General features: G+C 36.0%; 1 protein-coding gene across 1 annotated transcript in view; it reads left to right on the forward strand.

Annotated features, from left to right (window-relative positions):
* The window catches only part of LOC122422712 (triadin-like), a 107,190-nt gene that overhangs the window by 63,536 nt on the left and 23,021 nt on the right, over window positions 1-20,633 (forward strand). Inside the window, exons 12-13 of the mRNA XM_043439330.1 lie at window positions 9,601-9,639; window positions 18,316-18,375. Coding sequence (XP_043295265.1) covers window positions 9,601-9,639; window positions 18,316-18,375 — 99 coding nt within the window. The remainder of the gene's footprint in view (window positions 1-9,600; window positions 9,640-18,315; window positions 18,376-20,633) is intronic.

Below are 20,633 nucleotides of genomic sequence, written 5' to 3' on the forward strand. Positions count from 1 at the left end.
TGTGAATGTGTTAGTTACTCAGTCATGTCTGACTCTTTGAGACCCGTGGACTGTAGCCTGCCAGGGGTACTTGAAAGCCTTCATTTAATGTCCAATCAAAAAGCATGAAACATAACAATAATATCATGCACACTTAAATGATAAAATTCCCAGATACATGGAAATTAAGCAACATATTCTTGAAAATCCAATAGGTCAAAGAAGAAATTAAAAAGGAGATTAGAAAATATCTTCAGAAAAATGAAAATGAAAACACAACATACCAAAACTTACAGAATGCATCAAAAGCAGTTCTAAGAGAGAAGTTCATAGCAATAAATATCTACATTAAAAAAATAGAAAGATTTCAAATCAACAACCTAACTGCATACTTTAAGGTATTAGAGAAAAAAAGAACAAACTAAGCCCAAAGTTAGCAGAAGGAAGGAAATAAAAAAGATTAGCGCCGACAAACAAAATAGAAAGTAGAAAGATCAACGAAACCAAGAGTTGTCTTTTGAAAAGATGAATAAAAATGACAAACCTTTGGCTAGATTTAAAAAAAAAAAAAGTGAAGAGCCAAGTACAATAAAATCAGAGTAAAAGAGGAGATGTTATAACTCTTGCTACAAAAAATTTCAAAAGGATCATAAAAGACTACTATGAATGCTTATATGCCAACAACTTGGATAAGCTAGAAGATATGAGTAAATATCTAGAAGCATGCAATGGCCAAGACTGAATAAAAAATTTGAATGGAGTTAATAACAAGTGAGAACATAATCAAAAGCTTCCTAATGAAGAAAAGTCCAGGACCAGAAGGTGTCATGGTGAATTCTGCCAAACATGTGAACAAAAATTATTTACAGTTCCTTTCCTGAAGATAAGAATGGTACCAGTAATAGTAGCACTTGTATTCTAAGCAGCAGTTAACAGTCTAACACTTTTCCGGTTAAGCCCATCAGGCCAAACTGCCAAGCTGATAGAATGAATGGAAAGTGGTTATGTGTTGGTAAGCGAAGTAGTGGAGACTGCCAGAATTTTCTCTGTAATCACTGACTTTCCAAATTAATGTATCTAAATACTGTGAATTTTATTTCCTTCATCCAAAAAATTAATGTACATAATATATGTCCAACTATATGTATGTGAAATATATGGGCAAGTATAAATGTAAAGCTTCAATATTCCTTCTTTGGTATTCTTTCCATTTAAGCCCTCAAAAGAATGATTCACTTTCACTCTGTGTGTTCATTTTTCTTGTCACTCCAAACCACCTTATGCAAATATTCTAATATGCTTCTCTCCTTGAAGGAAAACTTTTTTAAATATCATAGTTTTTTATTTATTAACTTATTTTTATTTTTCTTGTTCACTTTTTTAAAAAAGCTTTAAATGTATTGTTTTTCATACAGGCCATCTATTATTTTTATGCATTTAACCAGATGGAGGATGAGCCATACCTATGACCTTTGATCTTTTATTAATGTAACTGATTATCCTCACTTCAAGTCAAAGAAAATGCATGCTCTGCCAGTGCTCAGAGCCATAAGTAAGAAAAAGTGACTCTCTTTTGTTAAGGGAAAAAAGAAAAGAATTTCCGCTTATTTACCTTGGCAAGTGATTTTTGCACCGTTTTCCGAACCATTTGAATGATTTAAAGTCACCTGGCTCATTACCTGAAATAAATCAAACCGCCTCTCCTGCCATCTTCAGATAACATCGCAGGACCTTGCTCATACTGACTATTCTCTGTGCGACCTACAATATATTCAGTCTCCTCACATTATTTCTTACTTATTTCAGTACAGAGACTTCATGTTGGGACGTTTCAGGGAAAGGTAGAATAATGAGGCCCATAGAACATAGCAAGGCATACAAAAAAGATTAGATAGAGACAGAGTGATACTATCAGGAACACGGTACATCGTACTTAGCATATACAAAAGACAAAGGATCACAAAAATGAAGTGAGGACAGAATGAGGCAAGGAAAATGTATGTATTTATTCTGTGCTGCAAACAGAGAATGCCCTCTGGCTCATTTTGTGTTTTTAGTGTCCACTCAGCAAACTTACTTTGTGAGCATCCAAGTCCTGTGGGAATCTTGCCAAAGAAGTGTTGCCGAATCAAGACTTAGGCATAAAGCACTGAGTCATGCATTCAGTGTTTGTATTGCGAACGAGAGCTATTTTAGAACTACACCTATAGACGCTTATAAAGCATAATTGCTGTTCCTGTTGACCTAAGGGGAATGAGAGGTGAGAGAGAGACAGACAAGGACAGAGAGAGAACGGGTGGGGGGGGACTGTGGCTGTGTCTGTGTGCATGCGTGTTATGGACAGAGCGCTGTGCCCAGGAGCTTGAAATCACCAGATAATTATCTGAAGATAATGTCCCCCAGTGTTGTGTGTCTGCTGGGTCCATTCTAATGGTCTTTTCCACCCGTGTAAATTTTTACTTAATGGGACAAGGATTCTACTTTAAATTTCGGTCTAAACCGTCTAAAAATGAAACTTACAAATTTTATTTTCTTGGCATTTTCAAACCATGTCTTAAATTGTTTTGCTTCATAACAACTTTGGAGTGATAGTATAGTAGTCTGGGGATATCTTAATCATGAGACTCCACTAATGAAGAAGACACAATCCTTGTCCTCCAAGATCTCAGGATACTTGGTAAAGAGAGCTGGAAGAGAATGAAGGTGAAGTGGCCTCCAGTGGTGCCTTAGATGTGGCATACCAAAGTTTTCATCCAATCAGTGGATATCTATGAGTTATATGTTCGTACATGAATGCTCAGGAAATATTTGTTAAATCATTCAGTCTAATTTCAGCCACAGATACATCAGCTAATTATCTTTGTTCCCATTTCAGAAGGTTAGGAATTTAAAATTTAGAGTGTTTCAGATGCCTTGCATTAGATCATTTGGTTAATAAATAGGGAAATAAGTTTTAAACTGAGGGACTTTTTTGTTTGTTTAGTTGGTTTTTCTCCAACTGCAGTGCAACAAATGATCTCTTGCTTCGGATGAGATTGGGCAATTACTTGAGAACACCATCACCTTGCCCCTTTATTATGCATGAAAGGATTCCTCAGTTTACAACCAAAGATAACACTGATTTAAAAACTCGAGCAAGAAAAATAGGAGCATAGAAGATGCATGAGGTTTCATAAACATATGAACGTGGTTAAATAAGAGGAAAAATATTAAACAGATCATGTAGTATTGAAGTAAAGAAATGTAAGCAGAGATAAGATGAAAAGTGGAGTAGAAGTTGTCAGGGGTTGGTTCTCTGTGTGACTGTATCCAAATTCAGGGCAGTTTTGTCTTTTTGGAAGTCTACGAAATAAAGATGATCCCAGTCACACTGATTGGTAATCAGAGCTTGTCTTTCCCACAGTTGTATTTACCTGGATTACAAAATCATGCATCCACAGAAGATGAAATCAAATGCTACCTACTAAAATATGTCTCTTACTTTCAGCAGTTTCTCTTAAGACATAATTAAGAAGAAACATGGATTCACTGAAGTTTGTTCCAAATCCCAAATCTTGTAGTGAAGCTGATTAGAGTGCTGTATCTCTCACGCAGAAAAGAAAATGTGAAAGTGTGTGTGTGTGTGTTTTTTACAAAACATTTATTGTTAAATAATACAATGAGGACCACACGCGTGTGCACACTAGGTCGCTTCAGTCATGTCCGACTCTTTGCAACCCCAAGGACTAAAGCCTGCCAGGCTCCTCTGTCCGTGGGATTCTCCAGGCACAAATACTAGAGTGGATTGCCATTTCTTCCTCCAGGAGTTCTTCCTGACCCAGGGATCAAAACTGCATCGCCTGCGGCTCCTGAATTGCAGGCAGATTCTTTACCACTTGAATGACAAGGGAAGCCCAATGAGGAACACAGTGAAATGTAAATGTGTATATGTGTGTAATTGTAATAGTAGCAGATATTCATCAAAAAGTGCAAATGACTACTCAAAAGATAAAAAAATCATGGATTAAGATTAAATTTATGAATGTAACTTCATTTAACCTAACTTTAATTATTTTATTTAAATATATCTATATTTAAATACGCTTTATTTAACATTATGGTGGAAAAATATAAGAAAAATCATTTCAAATACCAGTAAAGAGACTAACACACACTGTTTGCTTTGTTCTAAGTGCTTCACAAGTAGTGTTCAGTCTAATTTTCACAACAATCCTTTTTTTCATTAATGTGAAAATTGAAGCACTAGGTGTGAATTGCCCGGTCACACAGTCACCTGAGGTACATGTGGGACTCGTGCCTGGCAGCATGACCTCCCTCCTTTGCTACCAGGCTTTCCAGACTCCCTCAGACCAAAACTGACATACAGTTTACTAAGGAAAACAATGCTGAAGCTCCTTTATATATTTCATATAAATGGATTTGGTGACCTGATTTTAAAGGTAAAGTCTCTCCATGTCACTAAATACTGAATACTACTCTGGCAGTGAGTGAGGCAGCTATCAATATGCTATCAATAGTCGGTCTATTTATCTAGTTTAACCAGCTTAATTTAAGAAACTGTTTATATGATTCATTATTTAATGACTGGCTGAAAAAGATAGAAATCTCAATGGCTTTACTGTTAATGCCAATTACGATCTTAGTGACTCTGTTAGTAATGTGTACCTACAGGATGTAGTACATGGCTTTCTTTGTGGTTTTTTGTGTGTGAAATATTTAAAAACATTCATTCTATCTGTATCAACGGTAGTTATAGAAATGTGCTTGTATTTGTTAGTCCCTCAGTTGTGTCCAAATCTTTGTGACCCCATAGACTGTAGCCCACCAGGCTCTTCTGCCCGTGGTTTTCTCCAGACAAAAATACTGGAAGCCATTCCCTTCTTCAGGGAATCTCCCTGACCCAGGGATTGAACCCAGGTCTCCTTCATTGCAGGCAGATTCTTTACCATCTGAGCCACCAGGGGAACCCATAGCAGTGTTCTTACAAATGCTTCTCATTTTGGAGTTGGAAAAAATCAGTATTCAGAGACCAGTTTTTCCACTTACTAGGGAGTACATACATAGACAAGCATTAAACCTCAATGTTATTATCTGTAAGCCTCAATATTATTATCTGTAAAGTGGGTGTAATATTAGGTTTATATAAGATAATTGTTCATTCATGCAGCAAATATATATTGATCCCTAGTCTGTGCAAAGCACTGACCTAGGCGCTATTATATAGCAGATAAAACGAAAAATCACCCCAGGACTCAGGAAGTTTGTATTCTACTGTGGTTAGAGAGCTAATAAATATTTATGACTACTTGTATGAATATTTAACATTATCTAAATAAATTTTAGATAATGCGTATAATACACTTACTGAGTGCCATGTAGAATATACGAAACATCATTGGTTGCAAAACCAGGAATTATTATTATTATATTTTATTGCACATATAAAGCTCCTATGTGCTAAAGAAGCAAATAATTGTGTGATAATGATAAATTGTTTTATTGTGATAATGATAAAAAAAGATTGGGAAAAGAAAGAGTAGTGGCATCCAGCTTCTAACTTGCAAAGTATTTTAAATGGAGACATTTGAAAAAGAATGCACATTCTTGGGATTTATACTTTGTTTTTGATTTGTGAAGACAAAGCAGAGACTCCTAAACAAAGTGGTTTTCCACTACTACCCTTTTTTTTTTTACTTTGTTTTTAAAAGAAGTTTTTATTTTTACCTGTAAAATAGAAAGTTATGCACGAAATTTGAAAATTTATTATTGTTTGTAATAATTATATATTTATTATTTATGCTACCCTTTTTTAAACTCAAGCATATGCATGTTTAAATTTGGTTGGCCTGCTTCACTTGAGAATGTAGTGTTGATGACATTGAAAAATCATTAATGAAGCTCCCCTCCCCAGGCCCACCAGCAATTTACATTTCATAAATGAAATCAGCAGCCTGGAAAACTCAGTGCTACATACGAATTGGCAGGCTGTCTGCTTCAACCATTCAGCTTGGGGATTGTTTGATTCCGTGTTTCTGCAGTGCTTATGTGTGAAGCCCAAAAGAAGGGCTCATGTGAAAAAAGTTTATGGAAATCAGATATTTTTCTTATATAACAATAATGGTAAAAATGTTTTAGCAGTCTAGATGGGGTGAAAATAAAAGTTCCTGTTCTCTCTTTCTAACTTCCAGACTGCTGTCTTCAGCATCAATCACTGCCCTTAGTTTCCTGAAACTTCAATGAAACCTTTTGACTAAACTTAAAAAAAAAATGTATATACATATATACATATGTGTATATATATACATATATATATACACACACATATATAGGGCTTCTCCAATGGCTCAGTGGTAAAGAATCTGCCTTTAATGCAGGAGACATGGGTAGACATGAGTTTCATCCTTGTGTTGGGACGATTCCGTGCAGGAGTAAATGGCAACCCATTCCAGTATTCTTGCTGGGAAAATTACACTGACATCAGAGTCTGGTGGTCTCAGTCCATAGGGTCACAAAGAGTCAGACATGACTGAACACACATTATTATAGACATATATATATTGTTTTTATCAAACCAGTCCATCCTAAAGGAAATCAACCCTGAATTTTCATTGGAAGGACTAATGCTGAAGCTGAAGCTCCAATACTTTACATGATGAGAAGAGCCAACTCATTGGAAAAGAGCCTGATGCTGAGAAATATTAAGGCAGGAGGAGAAGGGGATGACAGAGGATGAATTGGTTGGATGGCATCACCAACTCAATGGACATGAGTTTGAGCAAGCTCCGGAAGCCTGGTGGTCCATGTGGTCGCAAACAGTTGGACCCAACTGAGTGACTGAACAGTGTATACATAGAGCCAACTCACTGGAAAAGACCCTGATGCTGGGCAAGATTGAAGACAGAAGGAAAAGAGGGTGGCAGAGGGTGAAATGGTTAGATAGCTTCACTGACTTTACGAATATGAGTTTGAGTAAACTCTAGGAGATAGTGAAGGACAGGGAAGCCTGGTGTGCTGCAATCCATGGGTTTGCAGAGTTGGACACAACTTAGTGACTAAACAACAACAATAACATATATACATAAAATAAAATATATCTGTGTATATAAGCCATATATATCTAGTTATCACTTTGGTATGACTAAGAACAGGCATCTATATATGACTCAAAGACAAGCTTCAGTAAAAATGCCATCTACAAAACAAAGACACTGAGTTCATGGTGACCAAGTAGCCGAATAAAAGAGATGTTCACCTTAGAAATACTCACCTATCAATTCCTGCTTTGCATATTCAAGGGTAAAATCCCAGTTGTGTAAGAACAAAAGAAAATTACCTTGGGAGGTGCTGCGATTTAAGTTCATGAGCATAATTTTAAAATAAGTAAGTGTTTTCTATATGTTACTCTTAATTCTCTGATCAGTTTCACATTATTTTCTCCATTTCAGCAATGACAAAATTGAGACAAGGTTTTAAGTTATGCCCAAGGTAACAAAACTAAATAAATGAGCTTGCTATTAAAGCTAGATTATGCATCCAAGAGCCTTCTTTCCACACTTAGCAAGAATTCCTAAGTTGTACGTTTATCTTGTTAGTGTCTACATAACACCAAAAGTTACAAGTTCCAGCATCATGAGAGGGTCCATAGCCCCGCACATGTTGAATGATGATAAGGCATTTATATAATTATAAAATTATAAAATTTCATGAACAAGGTAGAAGTTGGTTCTGATTGTACTGTGCACATAGCTGATAAAAATATTCCCCACAACTTTTATTTTTTTTAGAAGGTCTTTTGACAAGCATCAAGGCCAAAATGATTCCATTTCAAGAATAAAGTGGCAATGTGATTGACAGGGGAGAAAAACAGGTGTACAGTGAGAAGCAAAACTTTCAAACAGACAGTTCTACATGATGAACAAAATGCCTATGGACCTCACCCTAGGACACTGAATTTTTCTTTAACTCTACAACCATGAGATTAATCAATTTCTTCTATGACTACAGATACACAGGAGGGAGCATTTCATCTTTTTACATATCTTTTTGCTCTATATTTCTTTGCCTATATATGTTTTGTTCAGTCATTCATTCAACAATATTTATTGATCATAACACCACCTGTTAGATATTTGACCAAATGCTGATATTTGAGTAATAAACAAGACACAGCTCGTGCCCTTATGAAACTTAAAATCTAACGACAGTATACAGACAATAAACAAAAATTAAATTAAAAAAAATGTATAACAAAACTTTATATAACATTAAGGAACATAGGAAACATTAAAATAGTGTATGGGATTTCCTGGTGGCTTATAGGGTAAAGCGTCTGCCTGCAGTGTGGGAGACCCAGGTTCGATCCGTGGGTCGGGAAGATCTGCTGGAGAAGGGAATGGCAACCCACTCCAGTATTCTTGCCTTGGAAATTCCATGGACAGTGGGGCCTGGTAAGCTACAGTCCATGGAACTGCAGAGTCGTACACAACTGAGCAACTCCACTTCTTCCCCAGTTAATGAATGTATTAACTAAAAAAGAGAAATACGTGCCAGGGAGTGTGGACGTGCAATAATAGTACTGATAATCACTTTTCACAGGATGTGCATTCAAGTGTTACAGGATGTAGGGTGTCAATGGAAATGTAATAATTCTCTATTATAGACAAAGCAAATGAGCTTTTTAAAAAAAAATTGTAGCTTTAGAAAATAGACCCTATTAGGCTAAGCCCTAAATAAAGCCAGTTAGCACTATGCCTGACACAAAATTTATACCCAGTAATAGCCCAACCACGAGCTCAGTTTTTCTGCTGTTTGAAAGGAGGAAAAATTGTAATGCACCAGAACCCTTCCCTTAATCAAAACAAGAATTTATGCCAACAAAGGAGAACTCTGAGACTGAGGCAAAATTGTTTAAATAAGGGAAAGGACTGGGGAATATGAAAATATACAGTTATTACAGTGGTTGGGAAAGTATCATGAAGATAGCTCAAAACACTATGTATTTATCCTATACTTATATTAAGTTAGAATGCAGAGTTTCTAGACAAATGCCATTGTCCTAGGAAGTAAGAAAGGGCAATACTTAATTTTAATGTGTTTATATTATTATACCAAAGTTAAGCCCATTTTTTATTTTATAAAATTAATAACAAATACTAGTAAAAATAATAATTATACCAGTTTGAAATGATTAAATTAACCACCAGGTGGAGCTCCATGAATTCAATGTATATTTTCAAAAATAGAAAATTGCTTAAATTGGTCAAATTAGGAAAAATTGCAACATATTTTTTTCCTGAACAGTTTTGGCTAAGTTCCTTATCTGCAATGCTTTGAGAATTTATGAATCATAATAGATGGTTCTTATTGAAGACAGAATGCCAAATTTCTTGATTAGTATACTAAACTTTTCAGTTTTTAATAGAAATTTAAATCAAAGTACTTTTGCTTACGTTACTTTATAGTTTATTTCAAATACATATTCCATTTATATTGTTTAAAGTATGAAACTATAATTAAAACTGAGAACAAATGAGAAAAATCTATTAAAGCCTGCCTATTATTCCATTTAGTACTGATTTTTTTTAATGCTTATTTTTTTCCAATTTGTTTGTTTTACCCCAGAACCTGAAATTAAAAAAGATGAAAAGATGTCCAAAGCAGGTAAGGAAGCCTTGTAATATTTACTTTTTAATGTATATTCTATTTATCATGAACAAGGCTGATGTTATGATCAGGCTGTCCAAGGCTGAAAACATTGAAAAATACTTGTGTATTTCATATATTTTCATTGTCATAAGTAATAAACAGATGTATGCTAAAATTAATATGGGTTCTGTTTTCTGGTAGCAGATTTTAGTTGTTTGTCAAAGTATTGGACCTGTTAACATATGCTGTTCCTTATTTATCTAGTGGGCAACTGAATACTGTTTTCAAAGTGCTAAGGGGACAATCTGATTTTCAGAGGATGCAGCCAGATTGTGACAAATGCCTAAATCTTGCAATTGGTTGAACCTTATGGAATCGCCTACACTTGAACATATTTTACCTAAAAAACAGTAGTTTCATATGGTTTAACATGAAAGTTCAATCATTTTCTCCCTTACTGTTCGAATATCCACATATTTTAGGAGAGGTAATCCATTGCATTACTGACCTTTAATTTGAAAATAGGAATACTTTTAAAAGAGACTTCCTGAAAATTTTTGTGAGAAAAGAAGACAAGAGATTAACCGGTCATTTTTAAGTTTGATATTAAAAGTTAGAAGAAGGAACATTATATAATAAAAGAAAGGAAGAAAACACTAAAATTCCTGATGAAAACTTCTTTTAATTACAATCTTTCTAGGGCTAACTCCATTCTAAATATTTTACATACTACATGAAGATAAAGATATAAAATATCTATATGAAGATGTTTATGAAGACATTTACACACCTGTATCTACATATGCAAAAGAAAGTTATATCTATATCTCTCCTTACAGTGAAAGTGATACAGTGTACATGCAGACATTCATATCAGTTCAGTTCAGTCACTCAGTTGTGTCCAACTCTTTGTGACCCCATGAATTGCAGCATGCCAGGCTTCCCTGCCCATCACCAACTCCCAGAGCTTGCTTAAACTCATGTCCATCAAGTCGCTGATGCCATCAAACCATCTCATCCTCTGTTGTCCCCTTCTCCTCCTACAGTCAATCTTCCCCAACATCAGGGTCTTTTCCAATGAGTCAATTCTTCACATCAGGTGGCCAAAGTATTGGAGCTTCAGCTTCAGTATCAGTCTTTCCAATGAATATTCAGGAGTGATTTCCTTTAGGATTGACTGGTTTGATCTTTCAGTCCAAGGGACTCTCAAGAGTCTTCTCCAACACTACAGTTCAAAAGCATCAATTCCATGGCACTCAGCTTTCTTTATGGTCCAACTCTCACATCTGTACATGACTACTGGAAAAACCATAGCCTTGACTAGATGGACCTTTGTTGGCAAAGTAATTTCTCTGCTTTTTAATATGCTATCTAGGTTGGTCATAGCTTTTCTTCCAAGGAGCACGCATCTTTTAACTTCACGGCTGCAGTCACCATCTGCAGTGATTTTGGAGCCCAGGAAAATAAACTCTGTCACTGTTTCCATTGTTTCCCCATCTATTTGCCGTGAAGTAATGGGACCAGACCATGATCTTAGTTTCTTGAATGTTGAGTTTTAAGCCAGTTTTTTCACTCTCCTTTTTCACTTTCATCAAGAGGCTGTTCGCTTTCTGCCAAAGGGTGGTAGTCATTTGCATATCTCAGGATACTGACATTTCTTCCTGCAGTCTGGATTCCAACTTGTGCTTCATCCAGTCCAGAAGTTCGTATAATTGGTTTTAAAATATTTGCATATACTCAAGCACATTTTTACACCTTTTAACATCATTTAAGTAATTCTTGTTTCACCATTCCATGTATAGGTTAAATGTTAACCTGAATTATTTTCGTTTGTATGAAAAGTGCTGCCAACATATCAAAAGGAATTAAGTGTTTTTGTATTTTTAATGAATGAACATAATCATTTGAGTGACTTTATAAAATCTGAAGGGCTTCCCAGGTGGCACAAGTGGTAAAGAATCCACCTGCCAAAAGACACAAGAGACACGGTTTGATCCCTGGGTTGGGAAGATCCCCCGGAGAGGGAAATGGCAACCCACTCCAGTATTCTTGCCTGAAGAATCCCATGGGCAGAGAAGCCTGGTGGGCCATAGTCCATGGGGTCACAGACTATGAGTGACAAAGCTGCAGCATAAGATCTGAAAGTATGCATTCTCTGGACGATAAATGAAAAATGAGCAATTTTAAACAGTGCAAAAAAGTGCATGATAGGGACAAAATGATACATTGAATCTTAACATCAAAAGTTATAACTGAGCTTTAGCTATATCTGCAAAAAAGGAAAAGCTATGTATAAAAGTTGCTCTTCTGTTGTTAGCACACTTACTGGTGTCAGAGAAAAATTGCTAGTCAGTTAAAAGTTGCATCATATCACCCATTCCTATAAAGAACACTGTATTTTATGACTTATTTTACTTTTGATATATAATGGGAAAAGTAATATATGCACTATAAATGCTCTATTATTCAGTCAGTCAGTCAGTCAGTCAGTCATGTCCAACTCTTTACAACCCCATGGACTACAGCATGCCAGGCTTCCCTGTCCATCACCAAACTCTTGCTCAAACTCATGTCCATCGAGTTGGTGATGCCACCCAACCATCTCATCCTCTGTCATCCCCTTCTCCTCCTGCCTTCAATCTTTCCCAGCATCAGGGTCTTTTCCAAGAAGTCAGTTCTTTGCATCAGGTACTTTAGATTAAATATTTTTCTCTTTCTTTACGTTACATTTATTTTCATCTTCCTAAAAGGAAAGAGAAATCAGAACTAATGACACATTTTATTATAAAACATGACCAATTACCAATTTATTAACAACATACATTATGCTGATATCACTGACATATGTTAAGAACTGTGCTTGGTGAAACAAAGTTTAGAAACAAGTGATGTTTTCCATCCCAAGAGAGTCTGACCAAGGACATAGACAGGAACTATTGAAAGATGGCTCTCAGATAATTAGTTACATTAGTGAAAAGTCTCTAGGAGTTTAGAGAGAGGGGGCATTCCTACAGTCTGTGCTAATCATTGAAACTTCAGGGAGATGATGGATTAAGCTGGGATTTTAGGAGTATGCAAGAGCATCTGAGGCAGGAAGGTGACTATAAAGCATGGTGGAAGCCAACTTTATAGCAGAAAAACATGAATTTTACTCTCTTGCCATTTGCTAGGGATGTGATTTAAATTACTTCATGTTTCTGAATTTCAATATTTTATCTATTGAGTCATTACACTCACTTGGTAGAGTTGTTATAAGAAATTGAGTTGATGTTTTCCATTTGGTTCAGATTCAGTAAATGGAAGTTATATTCAGGAGTTAGTCAGAGGCAGGGATGAGCGTGACTTGAGAAGAGACAGTGAGGAGAAGACCAAGAACCGAAGGAGATCCCAGGGGCCACAGAGGAACAGAGGATGCCAAGACTGCAGCAGTGACGTGTAGACATGTGAGCATGGTTCTGGAAATCTAGAAAACTGGACTTAGGAAACCAGGGTGAAAAGTCTGGATGATTAGAAGGTGAATGAGAAGAGAGTCGCATCCTAAGTCTTATAATGCCATGCAGGGTGTAATTCTACATGAAGAATTTTGAATCATAAATTAAACTCAAGAGCTATGAGAGTAATCTAGTATTGTAAAGGCAAGTGAAATTGATAGAGAGAGGCAGCAATAAGGAGGTGAATTGTTTACTTTAAATATTTTTTTATGGCCATGACTAACATTCTGTGTGGAATTATTAGGAATTAACTTTTTTAAAATCACAGGACCTAGCAACTTATTGAAAATTACTAATAACATCTTGTTATACACCCTTTCAATTATTTTGAGTATATACAATCACAACCACACTCTAGTGTAATTAATATCACTACTTTTGTTAGGTGTCAACCTATTTCACAGGAAAAGGCTAGAAATTGATAACATTAGGTATATATATATATATACACACACACATTAGGTATATATATATATATATATATATATACATTAGGTAGATATATAGATATATATATAGATATCTCCAAGGTCTCAACCTTGAAAGGATGGGGAAGATGATCAAAGGTAGAAGTTGCACAGGAAATCAGGTTGGGGGGAGAAAGATGTGCTAACAACACTGGGCAATAGGGAACTTTCACTTTGATTCCTCACACTATGTATCCATAAGTTTAGAGGTTTGGAGTTAGAAGCCAAAGCTGATAAGGATTTCTTCAAGAAACCGGAACTTGGCTAGAAAGGAGAAGAGAATGAAGGGCAGTTTCTTGGAAAAGAAAAAGAACAGGTCAAAAAGGAGAGTGTTCCTGGAAGATGGGGATACAGTGTATCAGCATCCTAAAGGCCAGACACTTTCAAGAAAAAGCATCAATAGAAAAATCAATGGTCTTAATGTCACAGGAAAGTCAAGGGGCATGATAACTGAGAGAAGCCCTTATATTTAACAAAAACCTGTCATTTTATGACCACTTGAAGAGCATTTTTATTTTTTTATTGACATATAATTGCTTTATAATGTTGTGTTAGCTTCTGCTGTACAATAAAATGAATCGGCTGGGCTTCCCGGGTTGCTCAGTCAGTAAAAAATCTGCCTGCAATTCAGGAGACCCAGGTTCAAACCCAAGGAATCAGGAAGATTTCCGGGAGAAGGAAATGGCAACCTACTCCAGTATTCTTGCCTGGGAAATCTCATGAACTCCTGGCAGGCTACAGTCCATGTCGTTGCAAGAATCAGAGTGACTCAACCTACACCATACATACACATCCCTCCCTCATGGACCTCCCTTCTACCCTGCCCCCATCCCTCCCATCTGGATCCTGACTAGAGAGCATTTTAGTAAAGTGGTGGAAGTAGCAAGCAGCTTAGAGGAATTAATAAGAGAATTTATCAGTAATAAGTGGAAGTAGAACACCCCAACTACTTTTTTCAGGAGTTTGCTGTTAAAAGGAGGCAAAATACTATATTCCAGCAGGTGGAATCAATGAGCTGTGTTTGTCATTTTCATACTTGTCATAAGGTGGAGCATTCTAGGGAAAGGAGGAGCATGAAATCCAGAGGGAGATAGTAATTCCAAGTGGCAGAAACTACAACATTTAACCAACAGAGTTAAAAATAAAACATCAACAAAAGATGGTAACATTTTTAAAAACTGAATCAACATTTTAGCAATTATTTATTTTTGACATGGCATATGGGGCTTCCCTCATGACTCAGATGGTAAGGATTCAGCCTGCAATGCAGGAGACCTGGGTTTCATCCTTGGGTCAGGAAGATCCCATATGATTAGGCACTAGATTCTTTGGTTTTACCCCCCCAGTGAAAATGATGGCAAATAGGACATCCATTTTATTAGGTAAGTGAAGAATAGCTATTCTTTTCAGGAAGAAATAGGCATTAATTATAAGTAGTAATGTAACTAAAACCAAAAAATATTTGCATAAGTAATGATTTTGTATTTATCAGGAAAATTAATATTCATAAACAAAATCTTCAGAGTTCTATTACTGCATTTCTAACTGCCTCATCAACATTTTCACATGCTTAATTTTCTTGCACGTCATTTTGTTTAAAAATTGAACTTAATATCCTTTACATTCTCTTTATTTTTTTTTTTTTTTTGTCTCAAAAAATGGAACTCATCGACTTAGAATTCAGTTACACTGACTTAAACATTTACAGCTAGCTTCTCCTTTTTCAGAACCCAACAAACAGGTAAATACTAAGTTGTATGTCTCCCAAATTTAGTCTCTCCTTTTTTCCCCTCCTAGTAAGATCCTAGTTCTAGTTCTTATCATCTCTCGCCTGAGTAAATATATAAACCATGATTTAATCATCGTGTTTCCATCTTAGCCTCAAAGATCTACCACAAGCCCACGCTAGTTACATTTTCTAAGTGCTATCTGTAGGGGCACAGTGTTAGGTACATTGCCATTGCATTATTCTGCCCCCAGCGTATTTCTTCATGGGGCTTCCATTTGTCCAATCTACCACCACAGCCCCACCACAAAGACATTTTAAAAAGATCACCAGTTCTATGAATTTTCATCTATTCAGTGATTTTTTAATATTCTACTCCCACTTCAGCTCCATATCAAAAGCATCTTACCTGTTTACCTTGCCTCCAATTTTGGCAACTTACTTTTCCCCCCTTTTCTCTATCTGTAAACACATACCATACAGTTCTCCAGCTTTGGTCTTGTACATGTTTTTCTCTAGCATATCATGTGATAGCCATGTTTGTTGAATGGATTTCTTCTAACTTTGTGTCTCAGCTCCTGTATTATCTCCACCATGAGCTATGCAGTCTTCTCCTTCTCAGGGGAGACAGAAAGTCACTCAAAAGCCACCACAGCTACAACAAGTCACCAAAATTATCCTCATGAAAAGGGAGGCATTAGTTAATATTTTTTTAAAATCTATTTTTGACATATGTCTAGGCTTCGTGGTATAGCACATGCAGAGATAGTTTTTTAAATGTGAAAGACCAACAGAGGCAGGATGATATAGAGAGAGGAGCTCTGGGCCAAGAGATTTGGAGTGATTCACAACAAATCACAAGTTCCGAGTCTTTCATTCTTGCTGTTGTTCAGTCGCTCAGTCGTGTCCAGCTCTTTGCGACCCCATGAACTGCAGCACGCAAGGCTCCTCTGTCCTTCACTGTCTTCAGGAGTTTGCCCACACTTACGTCCATTGAGTCAATCCTACCATCTCATCCTGTGTTGCCCCCTTCTCTTGCCCTCATTCTTTCCTAGCATCAGGGTCTTTTACCATGAGTTGGCTCTTTACATCAGGTGGCCAAGGTATTGGAGTTTCAGCTTCAGCATCAGTCCTTACAGTGAATATTCAGGACAGATTTCCTTTAGGATGGACTGGTTTGATCTCCTTGCTGTCCAAGGGACTCTCAAGAGTCTTCTCCAGCACCACATTTCAAAAGCATCAATTCTTCAGTGCTCAGCCTTTTTTATGGTCCAACTCTCACATCTGTACATGACTTCCAGAAAAAAAGCATAGCTTATTAAATAGAGCTCTCATCAACAATATATTCCTTGCTAATCTAACAGACTTACTGTTAAAATCATGTGATACAATGTATGTGAAAGTGCCTTCAACAGCTATGAAAGCAGAAAAAACCATGATTATCATCTATACCCTTGATATTCAAAGTGAAAAGTGAAAGTGAAGTCTCTCAGTCATGTCCGACTCTTTGCGACCACATGGACTGTCGCCCACCAGGCTCCTCCATCCATGGGACTTCCCAGGCAAGAATACTGGAGTAGATTGTCATTTCCTTCTCCAGGGGATCTTCCCAATGGGTGGTTCACAAAACAGCATCAGCATCACCTGGTTGCTTGTTAGAATGTAGAATCTTAGGTCCCATCAATAACTGCTGGATAAGAATTTGGATTTTTAGCAAGTCCCAGAAGTTATTAGTATGCACATTAAAATTTAGGAAAGACTCTTATAGAATTCATAGGCATCTATGATTGCCCTTATCTCCAAGAAAGAAATACATCAATCTTCTCTCCATAAACTTAGCTTATACAAAGTGCATATGTGCTTTTGAATGGTTGCTTTCTAACTAGCAACGAGGGCCTCACACTTTCTGAGCACTGGTTGGCTTAGGTCATCCAGGAAGTGACTAAAAAGTCAATCATTCCTTTCTCCCAACACCACACAGGCAAATGGGCACTGCTTGTAATACGCATTCATTTGAAATTAAATAAACTTAATAATTAATAATAATAATAATAAATAAACAAACTTATTAATAATAATAAATAAATAAACTTTAATTTTGCTTGAAGAACATGAATGTCAAGGTAAGCAGTCTTCTTATTTTACCAGCTGGCTAAGATATTGACACAGTGGGTGAATGACTCAGTCAAAGAAAACAGGATATCGTTATATCTATCAGTTATCAAAGTATCTCTGGCCTATATCTTTTAAAGAACTTAGTTACAATTGGTTACTGTATTAATTTATGTCTATCATAATGTTATATAAATATATTTCAGTATCTTTTTTAATTTATCATAGTGCAGTAGATCAAAGCTAATACAATTTTTTTAAAGTAGTGACAACATTGATTTTTAAAAAGAAGAAAAACTAAATGAGAAAGACTGGAAACAATGTGTTATAGTCAGGACAATGAAGATATGCTAACACAAATAATTAATTTATACCCAGGCATTGCTATCTCAAAATGTCCTTTTATTTTTTCCCACATCAAGAAGACAAAAAATTCTACTGTAAATTCTTGCGGGAGGAGGCAATCATTGTCTTTCAGGTTAAAAAAAATGTATTAAAATTATGCTGACATGGAAACTTAACTAATCACTGATAAGTGACATTAGTGATAAATACTTCTTAAATATCCCTACAGACAAGCATGCAAATGCAGTAGGTCAACCATTGTTCCTACTGTAAACTAATATTTTTTGAGTTGTCAGTAGGTATGTGTCATTATAATATTCTGAAAGGGATTATTACTACAAAGAAATAATAAATCAAGAAAGTTGAAATAATTTTTTACCATGTAAGTTCAAGGACGTTTATTGAATGCCAATTAATCCAAATCCTGGAAAATGAAAAAATAACCAATATTGGTGGAACACTTAATGAATCAAGAGGATTTATTCATATACATGCATAATACAATCAGTTCTATAAAATCTTGTGACTTAGGTTTCATTATTTTGCTCAGGTTACAGGCAATGTACCGGAAATAAAAATGAAGTGAACTCCCAGGTTACAAAATTCACAGGTGGGATGACCTAGCTTCTTTCAACATATTAATGATGACCACATTCATATACTAACTTGATTTCTATGGCAGTGAGCAGATTACTTACAATTTCACAAGTTGTCCTATTTGACTTCAAAGTAACATAAAATATAGTTTACCTTCCTTTTGCCGACACATCACAGATAAATTAGGTTGGCCAAACCTGAACAAACCTTTTGGTCAATTCAACATAATCGTTTTCTGCCAAATTTCGAGCCTCAAATACAGTATTATCATTCTGTTCTCAGTAAAACATAAATACAGATGATGGAGGCAGTGGTGGAAAAAAAAGAGTGATGGTACACCTGTTTTGAATTGAAAGCCTAAAGCAATTGTTAGATAAATGTGGATGATGCTAACTGGTAACAAATTGGGGTAGTAGACTCTGTTCCTTAGGGCAGGAATTTGTTGGTTTATTTCATTTGTACATGTGTCTGAAATAGCTCCTAGCACATAGTAAGAATTCAGTAAATGTTTTTGAATGAACAAATGTAGTAAGAGTTTAGTTGTTCAGTCTAATGGACCTGGAAGCCTGTCTCCTAATTTGTTAAAATGAGAAAGTGAGTTCATGAGGGTTACTGAAAATGTTACAGTATTTTATTGAAAATGCTTAGCCTGGGTCTGGGCACCTGTAAACATTTAGTGTGTTAGCTATAAATTATGCTAATAAGTACATGAGACAATTTTCCAGAATTAAAATCTGATAGTCTTTTAAAAATCAGAGATTTTTTTAAGTGATTGGCTTTCAGATAAGCAATTTTTATTTTGTGGAAAAAAGATATAACCATTTTCCTGTTTGACCGTTGGGTGTTGACCACTTCTGTATTAAAATCTTCTCTTTTTCATTTATAATAATGACTTGAGTACTGTAGTCTTAAGTTTTCCTGGTGAAATGTATTTTCTAGAGATTGGGAGATGAAATATGTCTTGACCAATTCAATCAATCAAGCACAGTCCCATTAGTCACTTCTGAATCAATCTGTGACAGGTACGATTTTTCTCAGCTGGTTGAAAGATTCATGCTCCATGAATCCTAGGAAAGGCCTCTCTATCAGGACAAAAAAGAAGAATAATGATGGCTTCACTTAAAATTACTAACCTCTACTTATGTGTTAGTGTAAACAAAGCACCACTAATTAGATATTTCATCTTCTTTCGAGATATTTCTACAATGGTATGTATTTTAGACTCCTTAAAAAGACATAATTTTTAGTTTTTATGTTTTCTTCAGAAAGATTTTCTTCCTTCCGTAATTTACGGTAATAAAGAAGTGCTCTTTTTGCCCTTTATGTAAAATTTTCACTGAAAATTCTCCTTCCCAATTTCAACCCACTCCAAAAACTAATTGGGAAAGGTGGTAGTAATGAGATTTGAATTGAGAGCCTTAAGGGTGGCAAAAGCAATTCACTAATGAAGACTTTATTACTTGCCCCAGAGGAAGCTGATGATCTGTTTTTCTAAATTAAAAAAAAAAAAACTCGAGAGCTTTTTAGACACTTGCCTGTTAAGAAGTCAACTCTATTAGAAAGATTTCTAACTCCAGGCTAACTTGTGAGTTACTCTGATAGAATATTACAAAATTTACAAAAAAAAAATCAGTTTTCCCCCATGTTAATATATTGCTTAGCTTATATCTTCTTTGCTATTCTAAAGTATCCTAGTTTTATTAATTAATTGAGCCTATCCTCAATCTCTTTTTGACCCAAAACATCTTAAGAAAGGAAAATGAGACTATTTATGTGGGTATAGTCAAAATGAAATATTAACTACTGTCTCTTCTGGGCTTCCCTGGTGGCTCAGAGGTTAAAGCGTCTGCCTGCAATGCGGGAGACCTGGGTTTGATCCCTGGGTTGGGAAGATCCCCTGGAGAAGGAAATGGTAACCCACTCCAGTATTCTTGCCTGCAGAGTCCCGTGGATGGAGGAGCCTGGTAGGCTACAGTCCACGGGATCGCAAAGAGTCGGACACCACTGAGCGACTTCACTTTCTTTCTTTCTTTCGCTCTCTTTTCTAGTGTCACATCCCTGGTTTCAGAATATAATATTCTAGAGTTCTGGAACTGAAACTGATACGAACAATAACTAACATGGCAAAAGTGATGGTTCCTTTGAGGCCATGCCTGCCAACTTCAAACAGGCCTGTCCAAATTCAGACATTTTACTGTGTTCTCCTCACAAACCCTCCACCCCTAAACCGTGCCCTAATCAAAGCCCTGATCTTTAAACTAAGGATTGAAT

This window comes from Cervus canadensis, chromosome 20 (genome assembly GCF_019320065.1).
Source record: "Cervus canadensis isolate Bull #8, Minnesota chromosome 20, ASM1932006v1, whole genome shotgun sequence".
In the NCBI taxonomy this organism is placed as follows: domain Eukaryota; kingdom Metazoa; phylum Chordata; class Mammalia; order Artiodactyla; family Cervidae; genus Cervus; species Cervus canadensis.